General features: G+C 38.1%; 1 protein-coding gene across 3 annotated transcripts in view; it reads left to right on the top strand.

Moving 5' to 3' along the window:
- LOC127934861 (glutamate receptor ionotropic, kainate 5-like) overlaps positions 1 to 12,851 on the top strand; it is a 79,555-nt gene that overhangs the window by 25,164 nt on the left and 41,540 nt on the right. For all 3 annotated transcript variants that reach the window (XM_052532389.1, XM_052532390.1, XM_052532388.1), the window contains exons 5-6: positions 10,573 to 10,746; positions 11,644 to 11,808. In XM_052532389.1, coding sequence (XP_052388349.1) covers positions 10,623 to 10,746; positions 11,644 to 11,808 — 289 coding nt within the window. In that variant the 5' untranslated portion in view covers positions 10,573 to 10,622. The remainder of the gene's footprint in view (positions 1 to 10,572; positions 10,747 to 11,643; positions 11,809 to 12,851) is intronic.

Raw genomic sequence — 12,851 nt, 5'->3', positions numbered from 1 at the left:
CTCTCTCTCTCTCTCTCTCTCTCTCTATATATATATATATATATATATATATATATATATATATATATATATATATATATATATATATACTTGCCATTTAACGTCCAGTAATGTTAACGCCGTTGTAACGACGGGAAAAGTAATTTGTTAGACTACCCCTTTACTGAAAAAATAACGTTGTTACCTAACACCGTTCTATTAAACGGCGTTATTCCAAACACTGGAAACTGTAATACAATTATATTACAATTCTAAAATGCTCATAATTGATTAGTTAGATTTTATTTTATTAATTTAGCAACAAACCAGTTCTTTTGAAATTGACAGTGCATTGAGTTGTCCATGTGTTTTACTGTATGATGAGTTACTGCTCAAATGATTTAATTTCACTTAGAAGGCAGCTCCCTATGTTGGTAATAAGGTAGCTTAGTGCATGTCTTGGAACAGAGCCATTCAAACAAAACACAAAATGCAATGTTTTTACACCGTTGTTAAGTCTTTCAGGTATGATGCAACAGCCATTAACTGTACTGTTATGATTGCATATGGCAATATGTTGAAAGACACAGATGTTCATAGAATAAATTAATGTATTATTAAATGATAATCGCAACAATCAAAAAAATCTTCCGCTTTATGATTTCATTATCTGCAGACAGTTGCCAATCAAAGTTCAGTTTTTGAAACCGTTTTGTTCAGTTGATCAGCTATACGACTCAAAATTGGGCTCATCCAATCAGACTGTTTTATAATTTGCAATTAGCTATAAGGCCTTCATCACAGCACAGACTAATAAAGGCATAGTCGATTATGCAGCTTCGCCTCTGGAGTACACACACAAAGCGATTTTCTGAAGACCAGAAGCATTTAGATGAGTACGGGGTGATAGGGAGAAGGGTTTGACTCCAGGCGTATATGAAGCTCGTCAGCACCACTGTCAAAGTGACAAGTGAAAATAGCTGTGCAGGACAGCGCTCGATACAGCGCAGACGATTTCCAAAAGAACTCCACTGATTGCCTGGCAGTTTAGTGCTTATTGGCGCAGTGCTCGGAAAATCACAGAGTAGATGCACAAAATGCTCCAATCTTCAATGCATTATTTATTTAGAACACCAAACGTCGATATGCACTTGAAATTGTTCAGTTTTTTAAAACAGATGCTGAAGACTCAATCACAACAAGCAAATATAAATACTAACCAGAGGCATTTGTTTAGATTTTAAACTAGTGCGTTCAGGGAGGTGAGAGAGACGTATGCCACACAGACAAGCAGTCAGCATCGAGCCTCAGCGCCACCTGCTCTCAAAGAAACGCCTGGAAACAGATCCGACAGTGTCTCGCCTGGCCTGTGTGACCTCTTCCTGTCATTGCATCTCCCTCAGAGCACCCTTTTCACACCTTTAACACCATACTAAGAGACAGAGAGAGAGAGAAAAGAAGAAAACAACTGGGGGACAGTACAGGTGAGAGGATGGAGAGGCTGATGTTAATGAGTCTAGCAGCAGATTTGGTCCAGAAGATTCTCTACAGATGTCTGTATAAATGACAGGGCCAGATTTAGCAAAGTGCTTGGGTGGGCTTTGCTAGCACAAATTTTTCCTCACATGCTTCCAGCGTTGACGTTCTTAAGCATAATTTAAATGATTATTCTGCTCATTTCTGAGTGGCTGACAGAGATTTACAGAAGGACATTTCCTCCTTTTTCATCCGTGATCCATCCATCCATCCATCCATCCATACGTCCAGAGGGGGAATATATATACCATATTTTCCACACTATAAGTCACCTTTTTTCATAGTTTGGCTGGTCCTGCAACTTATAGTCAGGTGTGACTTATTTATCAAAATTAATTTGACATGAACCGAGAGAAATGAACCAAGAGAAAACATTACCGCCGCGAGAGGGCACTCTACGCCCTCGACTTATATATGTTTTTTTTCCTCATCATGATGTATTTTTGGACTGATGCGACTTATACTCAGGTGCGACTTATAGTACGAAAAATGCGGTATATATTAACTGTCAAAAGTTGGTAAGAATTATTATTATTTTAAAATCTTGGTTTGATTAAAATTCTCTGAATTTTCAGCATCATTCCTCCAGTCTTCAGGGTCACATGATCTTCAGAAATGATTCGCTGCTCAAGAAACATGTCTTATCAAATAAGTCACTTTTTACTGTCACTTTTGATACATTTCATATATACTTACTAATTAAAAGAAGTTTTTTTTATTTTTTTTTTATTAATTTTATAAATAAGTTTCTCTTTTTTTGTTTTGGCGGGGCTCCAAACGATGACAGGAAACGAGGACATCACACCCTGAACAATCTTAACAGGCTAGATCCGGCCCTGCAGAGAAACAATATAAAATTCCAGTGATTTTGATGAGAGCAGACAAAAACAAAGAAAAAGATGATAGGAAATGACAAGCTAGTAGTGATAAAAGAGTATTATAATAAGATTGTACTGCTTAAACCTCTGAACAGCTACCAATATTTAGAAGGGGAAAAGTCCTTGGTAGTGCCTCTGAAGAAACATTGCCATCTGTTCTAGAGGTTTCACAGCAGAGAGACCTGAGCTCTATGGAGTTCTCACTAAAAGGTCCGGGGAGTATTATCTTACCGTGTGAGTAAGAGTGAATATGAGAATGAACAGAATTTCTTTTCTTTGTCATGTCAGAGAACAGTCCTGAAAGTAACAATAACACATCAGCGTCACTGGTCAATCAATGGAGGCTTTCAAGCATGCCCTTCACTTCCACCAACAGATGTTATTACTCAACCACAAGGATAGTACCAGGATGAAGGTAGTAGAAGTGTTCAAATTATGAACAGATCACAAAATACATTGCTTTCCACCCCTATCAAAAATGATAACATTTATATTTCGATTTAACAGAGCTTGCAATGAAAGCACCTCTTGATTTATTTCTCCCAAAGCTAGTAATCTGGCTTAATGTTGCCATTTCAGATTTGTGTTTTGTAATCTGGCTTTATGTTTGGAATCCGGCTTTGTTACCTGGGACCCGCTGATACATGTGTAATCCACAATCATGCCGCTCATCTACCATTGGTGTCATAATCTCGAATCCTACACCTGCAGTCTTGGCAGTGTGACTGCTAAGAGCTAGTGCATCTGTAGCACGCTATCATTACCATCTGCTTCTATCGACTTCAGGAAGTTGAGTCCTCAGACGAGATCGGCCATGCTTAGGGATGTATGGCTGTAAGTGTTGATAGTATCTAAAGTGTTGATATGAAGGGGATGTTTACAACACATCCCACTGCGCCAAACCGGCTGATTCCCCACCAACACACGTGAGTTTATTCTTACACATTGTCTACACAGCAGGCAATTTACAGTCTAAAGTGATAAGTGATAAAAGTGTGTACCTGCAAAATGACAATACTGATTGTCTGGTGCAGGTGATACTACTGTATATGTAAAGAACCATCAAGGATCCATCTTTTGGTGGAGTGAAGATGTGTTGCTGACACAAGGGGGAAGCTTCATTTCTGATATTGGGCCAATGGCAATGATCTCCAAATGCCCAAATATTGGCCTAAAAATAGACCTGGCCGATGTATTACTAGATGAGTCTTATCCACTCTTTCAGTTTCTTTTCTAATGTTCAATTGAATGTATTCTGTTGTCATCTTGTCAGCAGGTTTGCCTGTGAAGTGTGTTTGAGTTCCTATACAGTAGCTGAAACAGAAGAGCATGTCGCTTGTGACGCCAAAGCTATGGGTTTAATTCTCAAAGAAACTGATAAAATGCATGCTTGGTGTGCAGTGCAAGTCGATTTGGATAAAAGTGCCTGCCTAATGCATGAATGTAATTACATTTCATCTGTTTTTTTTATCTTGATTAATGTGCTGTATCACTCTGATAATGACCATGTACATGTACTTGCCTAACTACAGCTTCAGAAACATTAACTGCAAGCAGTGGAAAGTCGACTCCAGTTGTAAAAATTTCCTGGGAAGATAAAGAGAAGATGACAGATGACTCCGAAGCTTGACTTTAAAGGACATTTAAAGTGTCATAATTACATTTGTGTGTCATAATTGCAGCAACAATGATTAAATGCGCAGCTGGCATTTAGGAGCAACATCTGATTGTTTTGGCAAACTGAATCCTCACAGGAAGAAAAGGGAGGACATTATTGCTAGGTGGGAAGATGAATGCATTTCTTTCTCTAGTCCCATCAGCCTCCTCCTGACTTCGCTCAAATGAGGGAGGCCGCTCATTTAAAAAACTTGAAACAGGATGGCATTAAAGTGGGATATGCTTTAATGCTATCCATAAATGCTTTCAGCACTATCAGAGACAAGCTATATTGTCTAATCATGTCATCATTTATGATAGCGGGGTTGAAACATCCCATTATTTTTCTGTGGGAAAGTTAACTAAAAGAAAAGGATGTCCTTGGCACCCGTGTGTTTGTCGTTCACAGAACATCTAATTGCCTCTGAATGTAAATGTTTAATGTTAAACAGCTCATAAAATGGTATGACAACAACCATGTTGAACACAGCATCTCTCGGCATCAAGTGCTTCATTCTGTCTTCGCAAATCCTTGAATACTCTTGTTTTGAAATGTTCCTCTTGCCCTCCGGCTCACCCTATTCTTCCTCGCTGTGATTTTGTGATTCAATCAGGAGGCTACTGAAGTTTTAGTACCGAGTTTTAGAGGGGAACATAAAGTGTTTTCAGAGAGCATCAGTCCATTTTAGACTACATTGTTGTTGTTTACTGATTGAAACTCAAATAGTATTTACTGCATTGTGTAGTTTCAGTAGTATTAGAGGCTGTATATTGCAGGGACAGTGTCATCAGACTTATATCAATAGGTCAAATTTCGAAATTATTCTGTTCTTGGAATTGAATGAACGTGTATTATTTGGACCTCTGTGATTTGAGTAAAAAAGGAACATTTATAATATTTCTGTTGTCACAAATTTTTCTTGATTTATGAAACCTATTGAAACATAATATTGACAAACAGTTGCATAGGTTTTAATCTAGCAGATACTGTACTTACATGACTGGAAATAGCTCTTTATCAAATATGGCCGCCAGTTGAACCAACTTTGTTTTAAAGAGGCGTTCTATTCCAGTGTGATACTTTTCCATTGTTTTTCATATGTAAACATGCACTAGACGGCAAATTTTAAGAGGCAATTTTTTTTTGACAAAAGAAAAACACCTTTGCTCATGTGCAAACAAGTGTGTGCCGCACACAACCGCGGATGATTTTCATTCCCACTCAATTCGAGGCTGGGGTGGGCGATACACAGCATCGTCTGCGATAATATGGAAGGTGTTGTTTTAATGATGTGCAGTCTGATGTTATCAAGTAGGCTACATCACCAAATCATACACGGAGTGCATGCACATTAATTGTATTAGTCTATTAAAACTCAATATTCCAGGCATTCTAAATTGTAGACCACAAAAATGCTTAAGCTTTTTATATTTATATAATTTCATGTAGGGCTAGTTTTCAGCAGATTTCAGAATTCATTTCAGAACACATTTAATAATCATGTTAAAGTTCAGTAAAGCCATAAGTGGCTTTTCAGAGATAATATTGCTTGTTTTTGCTAACGAAAATAGTTCTGAACAAAGATCACAGCACGGTTTTGCATCTCTGAGCAATGGACGGTATTTACTTATCGAATGAATCAGATTTTTTATTTGAATGAATCGGTTGAAGCTCAATGACTCACTTATTAAGATTCACTTGCTGTCACTGGCTTCTTTTATTTTTTTAGTTTTAAAGGGGTCATACAATATGATGCTTTTTTAAAGATCATTATTTTGTTTATTTGGAGTAACAGTATATGTTGCTTTCATGTTCAAAAACATTATTTTTCAAATACTGTACATTATTGTAGGATATCTGTATTTTTACTTGAGTATGACGTTCAGGTACTTTATACTCCACTAGTTCTGTGTGAAGGACCCCTTGCATTATGCTTAAGGTAATATCTGGCACTGTTTAGATAAGCACATAGTGTTTACCCAGTGTAAACATTTTGTTTTGTATGTAAACCATTTACTTTTAAAATATTGCATTGTCAGTGTTTTATATTTAACTGTTTAGTTACCAGTGTTTGTTTTACACTTAAATGCACTCTGTGCTTCATCTCCGCTGCCTCCTCAATTCTTTAGGTCATATAATAATCCATAATGAATTCATTTGAAAATCCAAGTTTGCTTGCGCATGCTAATTTAATGATTTTTGCTGTTACTATTGAAATGCAGAGCTGTGGAGCACAGTTTGGATGGAGTGTTGAAGCTGAAAGGCCAGAGTTTTTCTTTAAAATTGATAAATGAATAAAAGATTGATAAAAATAGCCAGTTTATATTAGAGCCTCTGTAACAGAGGACAGTTAGTTAGCTGCATGGGTGTTTATTTTTTAGCATGCTAGCAGTTTTAGCACGCTAAAACCATTTTTAGCATGTTCGAGGGGGTGTGCATCGCATGTGTAGCCATGGGCTGACAATTTGTGAAGGTGACAAGGAAAAAGTCTGGAGAGAAACAGTGGTCGAGAGTGAAGAAGAAGGGGTGAAGTCACTGTCATTCTGTGTTGGGACAGATGATGGCTCCTTTCACAACCCGAGATGATGGTCACGAGCTCAAGTCTGAGGCATTGGCGAAATAAGACGCACACCTCTGCTGAAACATGAGCAGCTTGGAAATCCATCTCTTGAGGTCAATGACAACCGTATTCTTTTCCGACTTATTCCTCTTATCATCCTATTTTAATCTTCATGTCTCTTCTTGTTAAGATACTCCTCAATTTAATGTCTGGACTGCTTTAATGGTTTGCATTTTTGAAGCTCGAAAGCTCCAGGCTTATATTTTTATATAATCTTTCACTCAACAAGCAACCAACTCCTCTGTCCAGATGTCACTGTGTGTTTCTGTCTATTTCTGTCACGTCCAATCATCCCAAGCTGTTCCCCTTCATCTTGCTAGTGTTTAAATGTTTATTCTGCTTCTGCATTATGCACCGTTATATACACACACCTCACCCATCACAAAAAGAGAGCGGAAGATATCCCCTGTCTGTGGCTAAATGAGAGGATTATCCCTTCATTATAGTATACCACCGCTGCCTCTGAGGCGAACAAACCTTTTTATTTGCCTCAACCTCACAGGATAAGCCATGTTAATGTCCCGAACACAGATATGTATTACAGTCAGTGTGACAGGCATATTAGGAACACTGTTTTAACATTTTTGTTGTTCTTCTAACAGCCTGTGGAGAAGGATCACAGCCAGCTGGCTTGGAGTGGCTGTTCCAAAGTAAATCCGAATGAAACCGCAGGACAGTATTTGAGGTGTAATGTGAGAATTAGGATATTGGATTTGACAACACGGGAGCAGTGACTGCATGGAATATTTTCCACAGTCTAGTCGAAAACCTGTTATCTTGATCACCTGAACATTTTTGTAGTGTTATTTGGTTTGAGCCTCTTGGTTCTTAGACTCCCAAAAGCAGGGTTTTAGGTTTGCCTTTGATCAAAAGCCAAGCAAGGGCAGAGCCTTTAGTTTTCAACACAGCATCTAGATATTAGGCGGCACTAAAACGACTTTCTTTAAGCTCAAGAATAGTAGATGTATGGAGTTGCTTATGCTTTATCACTGGCCTGATGCTTAGCATTTGTCATCCACCCATCTAAGAACAGGATTTGTTTCTAGTCATATGTACAGAGGGCTCCAGACTACGTTTAAAATGGTCGCATTTGCACCCAAAAGAATGCATTTGTGAGTGAGGTTTTTGCTGACTTTGCCACTGGCGACTTAATAAATGTATATGTTCTGATTTAAAAGCGTGCATGTAATGGCTTTGTCCTGATTGTTTTGGGATCACATCATACTGTATGTTATGTTGACATAATTAACTGAGACGATGCGGATCAAAGTTTTAGTCCTCATCTCTGCCAAACACCAGCATTGATGGCACACCTGCTAAAATTGGGCTCCAGTTGTGGTAACATGAAAGAGATAGAAAATGACAAAGACGTGCATAAAAGTGCAGAAACGTCAATATGTTTTTTTTGTGTGTAATTTTTATTGAAAACATTTTTTTTTCAGTTAGATTGCTTGCTTTAATAGCCATGCTGATATTTTGTACAACAAAAACACAGGCCACTGGACCAAGAAGATGGTGGTCACTGTTGAGATTTGTAAACGTTAACAAGGTGTGAATGTTCACGCATCAGTCTTTGGATGTTAAACACATTCTGTATTGTTATAAAGAGTGAGAGCAGAGCTCCATTGATTAGTCGAGCCTGCAGGCAATTACACTGACTGTTAAATTCAATGCAGGCATACAGGAAAGCAAACAGTTAAAAACTGAAACAGCCTAGCTTGAATTTCTGCCCATTCAGCATGCTGTCACCTCATGTGGTGTTTACTTGTGTGTGTGTTAATACTACACTCTCCCCCTCTCGGTTTACTTTCATCTTTCTATCCACGCTATTTCTGCTTAATCTCATCCCGGCTGTCTTTCTTCTGTCCTCTTCTCCCTTTTTGTTCGCTCACTTCATTTTGGTTCCATTCGGGCTTCAATTTGAATGCATTCAAAGGGCCTTATTGGCAGGGAAGATAAACATTTACTTCAAGGAGCCGGGGAAGGCCAACACAAATCAAGCTGTTGACGAACTCAAACACAGGCAGCCCAGGATTGACGGCGGCTTTAGAGATGAGCCTCTTGATCTTTAGGTTGACTTGTGTCTCTGTTTTGTGCAGCCTATGCATGCACACACACACAGCAGACCGGAGTCTTTTTGGCTCCATTATGCTGCATTCGTCAAGCTTTCAATCTTTCTCGCTCTCCTCTTTGTCTCCCAAAGCCATTTCTGATTCTGTTTCTTCTGGCTGCATTCAATTCTCTCGGCTTCTCTGTATTCTGTCGTGAGTTTTCTTGTGGGGAATTGTTTTATATCGCAGCGTGTGGCCTGTGCCGAGGTTGTGCCACAAACAATCATTATACGTCACTTTGATGGACTGGGTTGTAAAATATCTGTCATGGTCTATTTTTGTACATTTTTGATTTCCCCAGTAATTCGTTTACTGTTCCATTTGTGTGCGTGCTCATTTTTCCATTCATGCACCTCTTCTGAGATTGCTTTATCTCTGAGCAGCGTATGTGAAATATCACGCACATGGTATTTTACTCATGACATACACTCTCAGAAAAAAAGTTACAAAATTGTCACTGGGGCGGAACCTTTAAAAAGGCACACCTTTGTACATAAATAGTCCATATTGGTGCCTTAAAAGTACATATTAGTACCTGAAGTGTACATATTAGTGTTCCTTTTGAAAACGTACATCTACATTTTCCTGACTGAAAAGCTTTGCAAATCCACCCATTGTACGCTCATGTTATTTGTCTGTATACCATCCCAGAATTACTATGCGAATCAATGTTAAGTAGACAAACACAATAGACCAGATACCTTAATATTTTATTTGTCAAAATGACCATTCTGAATCATCCATCATAGTTTTAAAAACATGTTTTTTGGTTTCCAGTTAACAACCTCAGCTAGTCACTGCAACTGCTGCAAATATGTTTACAAGTGCTAATAGACAGCAATGTACTCTTTTGCAATGGTCCTGAATATTTTATTACATCCACAGGATCCTATACATCATATTATAGCACTGGGCATCTTGTGTGTGTGGGTATCTCGATGTGTGAATGGGAATATATAGCTATGCATGTATGTTTGTTAGTGAAAGGCATTGAAAAAATAGATGTGATATGTTTAAAAGTGGAATGTTTTTGCTGCTTTTGAACCAAAATGGTGAATGAGGAAGCCTTTAATCGCGGGTGGGTGATGCAAGTCATGGACAGAGTGCTGTGGACAACAGCCAAGTTAAACAAAATAAGGGACTACGTCTGGAATGGAATAATACTATAAAGTTTACTGAAAGTTGTGTATTATATACATGTACGTGAGATGAATATTATTCAGTGTGCCATCTTGCAGCATTGTTTTCACATTTCCTCACTATGTTGCAATGATTGCAATGAATGATGTATTAAAAAGTTGCATATTTAATTTAACTTCTAGCATATAGTTATCTAGGATGTTTTTGGTTATTTTATCGTAATGTTGTGTATTTTTTTTTTTTGACCTATACAGTAACTTTAACATATCGAAACAAATTCTGATACTGTCTTTTCCCCTTTTTTTGTCTCTCTTGTTGAAAAGCATAAATAAAACAATTTAATGCAATCTTTAAAAAAAAAATCTCCCTTTTTTTCATTTTGTACAGTAATGTTTTGATGTCCATATTCACTGGTAGCATTTAACATAACAATTTTATATTTTTTTGTATTTGTAATAAATTTTTATGTAGCCAAAATCATCTATATTTAGGCATATCAGACATTCATTGGCTACTGGCCATAGGATGAAAATCATTATCTGCTTGTTGATATCAGAGAGAATTTTAATATCGTGCATCCCTAGTTTCTTTCATTAATTCTGTAGGTCATTGGATGATTTCTCATGTGTAGTTTCCGTACCTGTCCTCCAGGTGGCGGTGCAGGCAGCCAGACGACCGTTCTCCATGAGGAGCAGTGGAAGATGCCGGCTCTGCCAGCGCTGCTGCTGTCGATTCACCTCCTCTTCCTCCTCCTGCTGTTGCTTCTGCTGACCATGGCCCCGTCCTCTCACAGCCAGGCGCCCGCTCTCGCAGCTGTCAGGATGGGTGAGAGTCCACCACTTCCTGTTAGAAAATGCACAAAAGTGCGTCTTTACATCATCATTCACTTTCTAGGGTGTTTCTAGGTATTGCAAGTCAAAAAGAAAACCTCCTCAAAAAGCAGCATAATTTGAGGTATCTTTCATTTCTGAAGCAGAAAAAGTGTTGGGAATTGGCTTTATGCAACTGTGGCACCAACCTAGTTCAAGTTCTGATAAAAAAATAAAACACTTTTTATTTTATTCAGTTGCATTAATCTCTTAATAACCCAAATGTTTTTTTGTTTTTGGTTTCTGTAATGAAGGCAGCAAGAATCAACGTGAAGCCCACATTTAAAGTGTCTTTGAAGCTTGTTCTTGATTTAATTTTTAAACCGATCTTCTGAAGTACTGGGCTTAATCTTTTTCAACTAAACACCTGTTTTGCAGAACAGAGAGCGTGAGGAGATGATCACAGATAAGTATGTTAGGATAGTTTTACTTCAATTTTCTTTTCAAAAATACGATTAATTCACTTTGAATCCGTTTAGAGCAGAGTTCAGGCAAAATTAGACAATATTATCGGTTTCAAGCAGGAGACTTTTTCAAAGTGTATTGTCCTCGGCTGTTGCTTCACAGCATGTGACTGATTGCTGCAAGCATCTGCCTGTTCGTCTTGATTATTGCCAACAATAAAGCATCAATTAACCTCTGGCAACCACCTCCAAACGAAACGCGCTCAATAGCACAATCTAATCAGTTAACATCACAACATGGGACATTCGTTGCAAACTTGTTTCTGTTCAGTTATGATGGCTCCATCTTTTTGCAATAACAAACACAACTTCAGTCAACAGCATCAGAAAACTCGATTAAGTTCCAGAGCAGAATCAAAACACAGAGCTTTTTCTTTTTTCCTCTTCAGCTGCTATTTTAGACGATCAGTCAGCGTGTGGACGTGGAGAGCGGTTGGCATTGGCTCTGGCCCGAGAGAACATCAACAGTTTGATGGAGGGTCCGGCACGAGCTCGCGTGGAGGTCGACATCTTTGAGCTGCAGAGAGACTCTCAATACGAGACCACAGACACAAGTGAGTCCAACAAACCGACTACACACACACACACACACACACACACACACACACTGGTACTCACATCAAACGGCATTCACAAATTTCACTTCTGTAATGTGAAGTGTTTTGAATGAAACTTGAATGAAAATCCAGCAGGAACAAATTGTAGGGTGGGACAAGATTTAATTGCAATTTGATTGGCAAATGTGAGGATGCTTTTTGAAAGGAAAGTCAAGGCTGAAGGTCAAATTGGCATGATTTCTTTTTGTATTATTATTGAATCTATTTTTATTTGCTATTATATTATATTATATTATATTATATTTAGGGCTGTCAAAAATAGCGCGTTAATTAGTTGTTTGTCGTTAATTACGTCAAATTTTTTAACGCATTTCACGCATGCGCAGTGTGACAAATTATTCAGGTCAGGAAAGTCTCGTCGATCTCTGAATTCTCAAGATAGTAAAAAACAGAAAACACAGAAGAAGCTTAAGGTTTTACCCCAGTTACTCTCAAATACATTCATGCCAAGCTCGATAAACAGAGACGACTTTGGTAGTTGATACGCTGGAGCTTCTTCCTGTTAAAGCGTTCTGTGTTTCACACTGCGCATGCGCAGAGCGCCTACATGCAATGCAGCGAAAATTACAGCTGTTTGGAAAAGCATATGCATTTTTACTTGGTTTTACTGGCACTTGAAGCCTTCAGAACGTGAAAATATCGATCCTAAAGTATTGTGGCAGAGCAAATGAACACCTCCCAAAAACAAGAGTGCCCAGAATGCAGAGGGCGCATGTTTGTGTTTCTGAGTACATTCTTTCGAGTTTCTCTATGCATAATTTCATAGATATGTGGCTATATTTAACCACTGGTTCACCTAAAACTCTTACACTATCTGTAGTTAAATGGCATGGTTTGATATAGTGCTCAGGTAAATTTGATCTAAGTAAATGTTAAACTTTTGAAATTCAGAAAAAAAGAACCACATATTGATGAATCAATACATGAAAATTATGTATCTGTGTCCTGTTATTTATCTTTTGGTATGCATTTCAGAAAAA

The sequence above is a fragment of the Carassius gibelio genome, chromosome A19 (genome assembly GCF_023724105.1).
Source record: "Carassius gibelio isolate Cgi1373 ecotype wild population from Czech Republic chromosome A19, carGib1.2-hapl.c, whole genome shotgun sequence".
Classification (NCBI taxonomy): domain Eukaryota; kingdom Metazoa; phylum Chordata; class Actinopteri; order Cypriniformes; family Cyprinidae; genus Carassius; species Carassius gibelio.
Note: the sequence above shows the minus strand (reverse complement) of the source record. Positions and strands in the feature narration are given on the sequence as shown.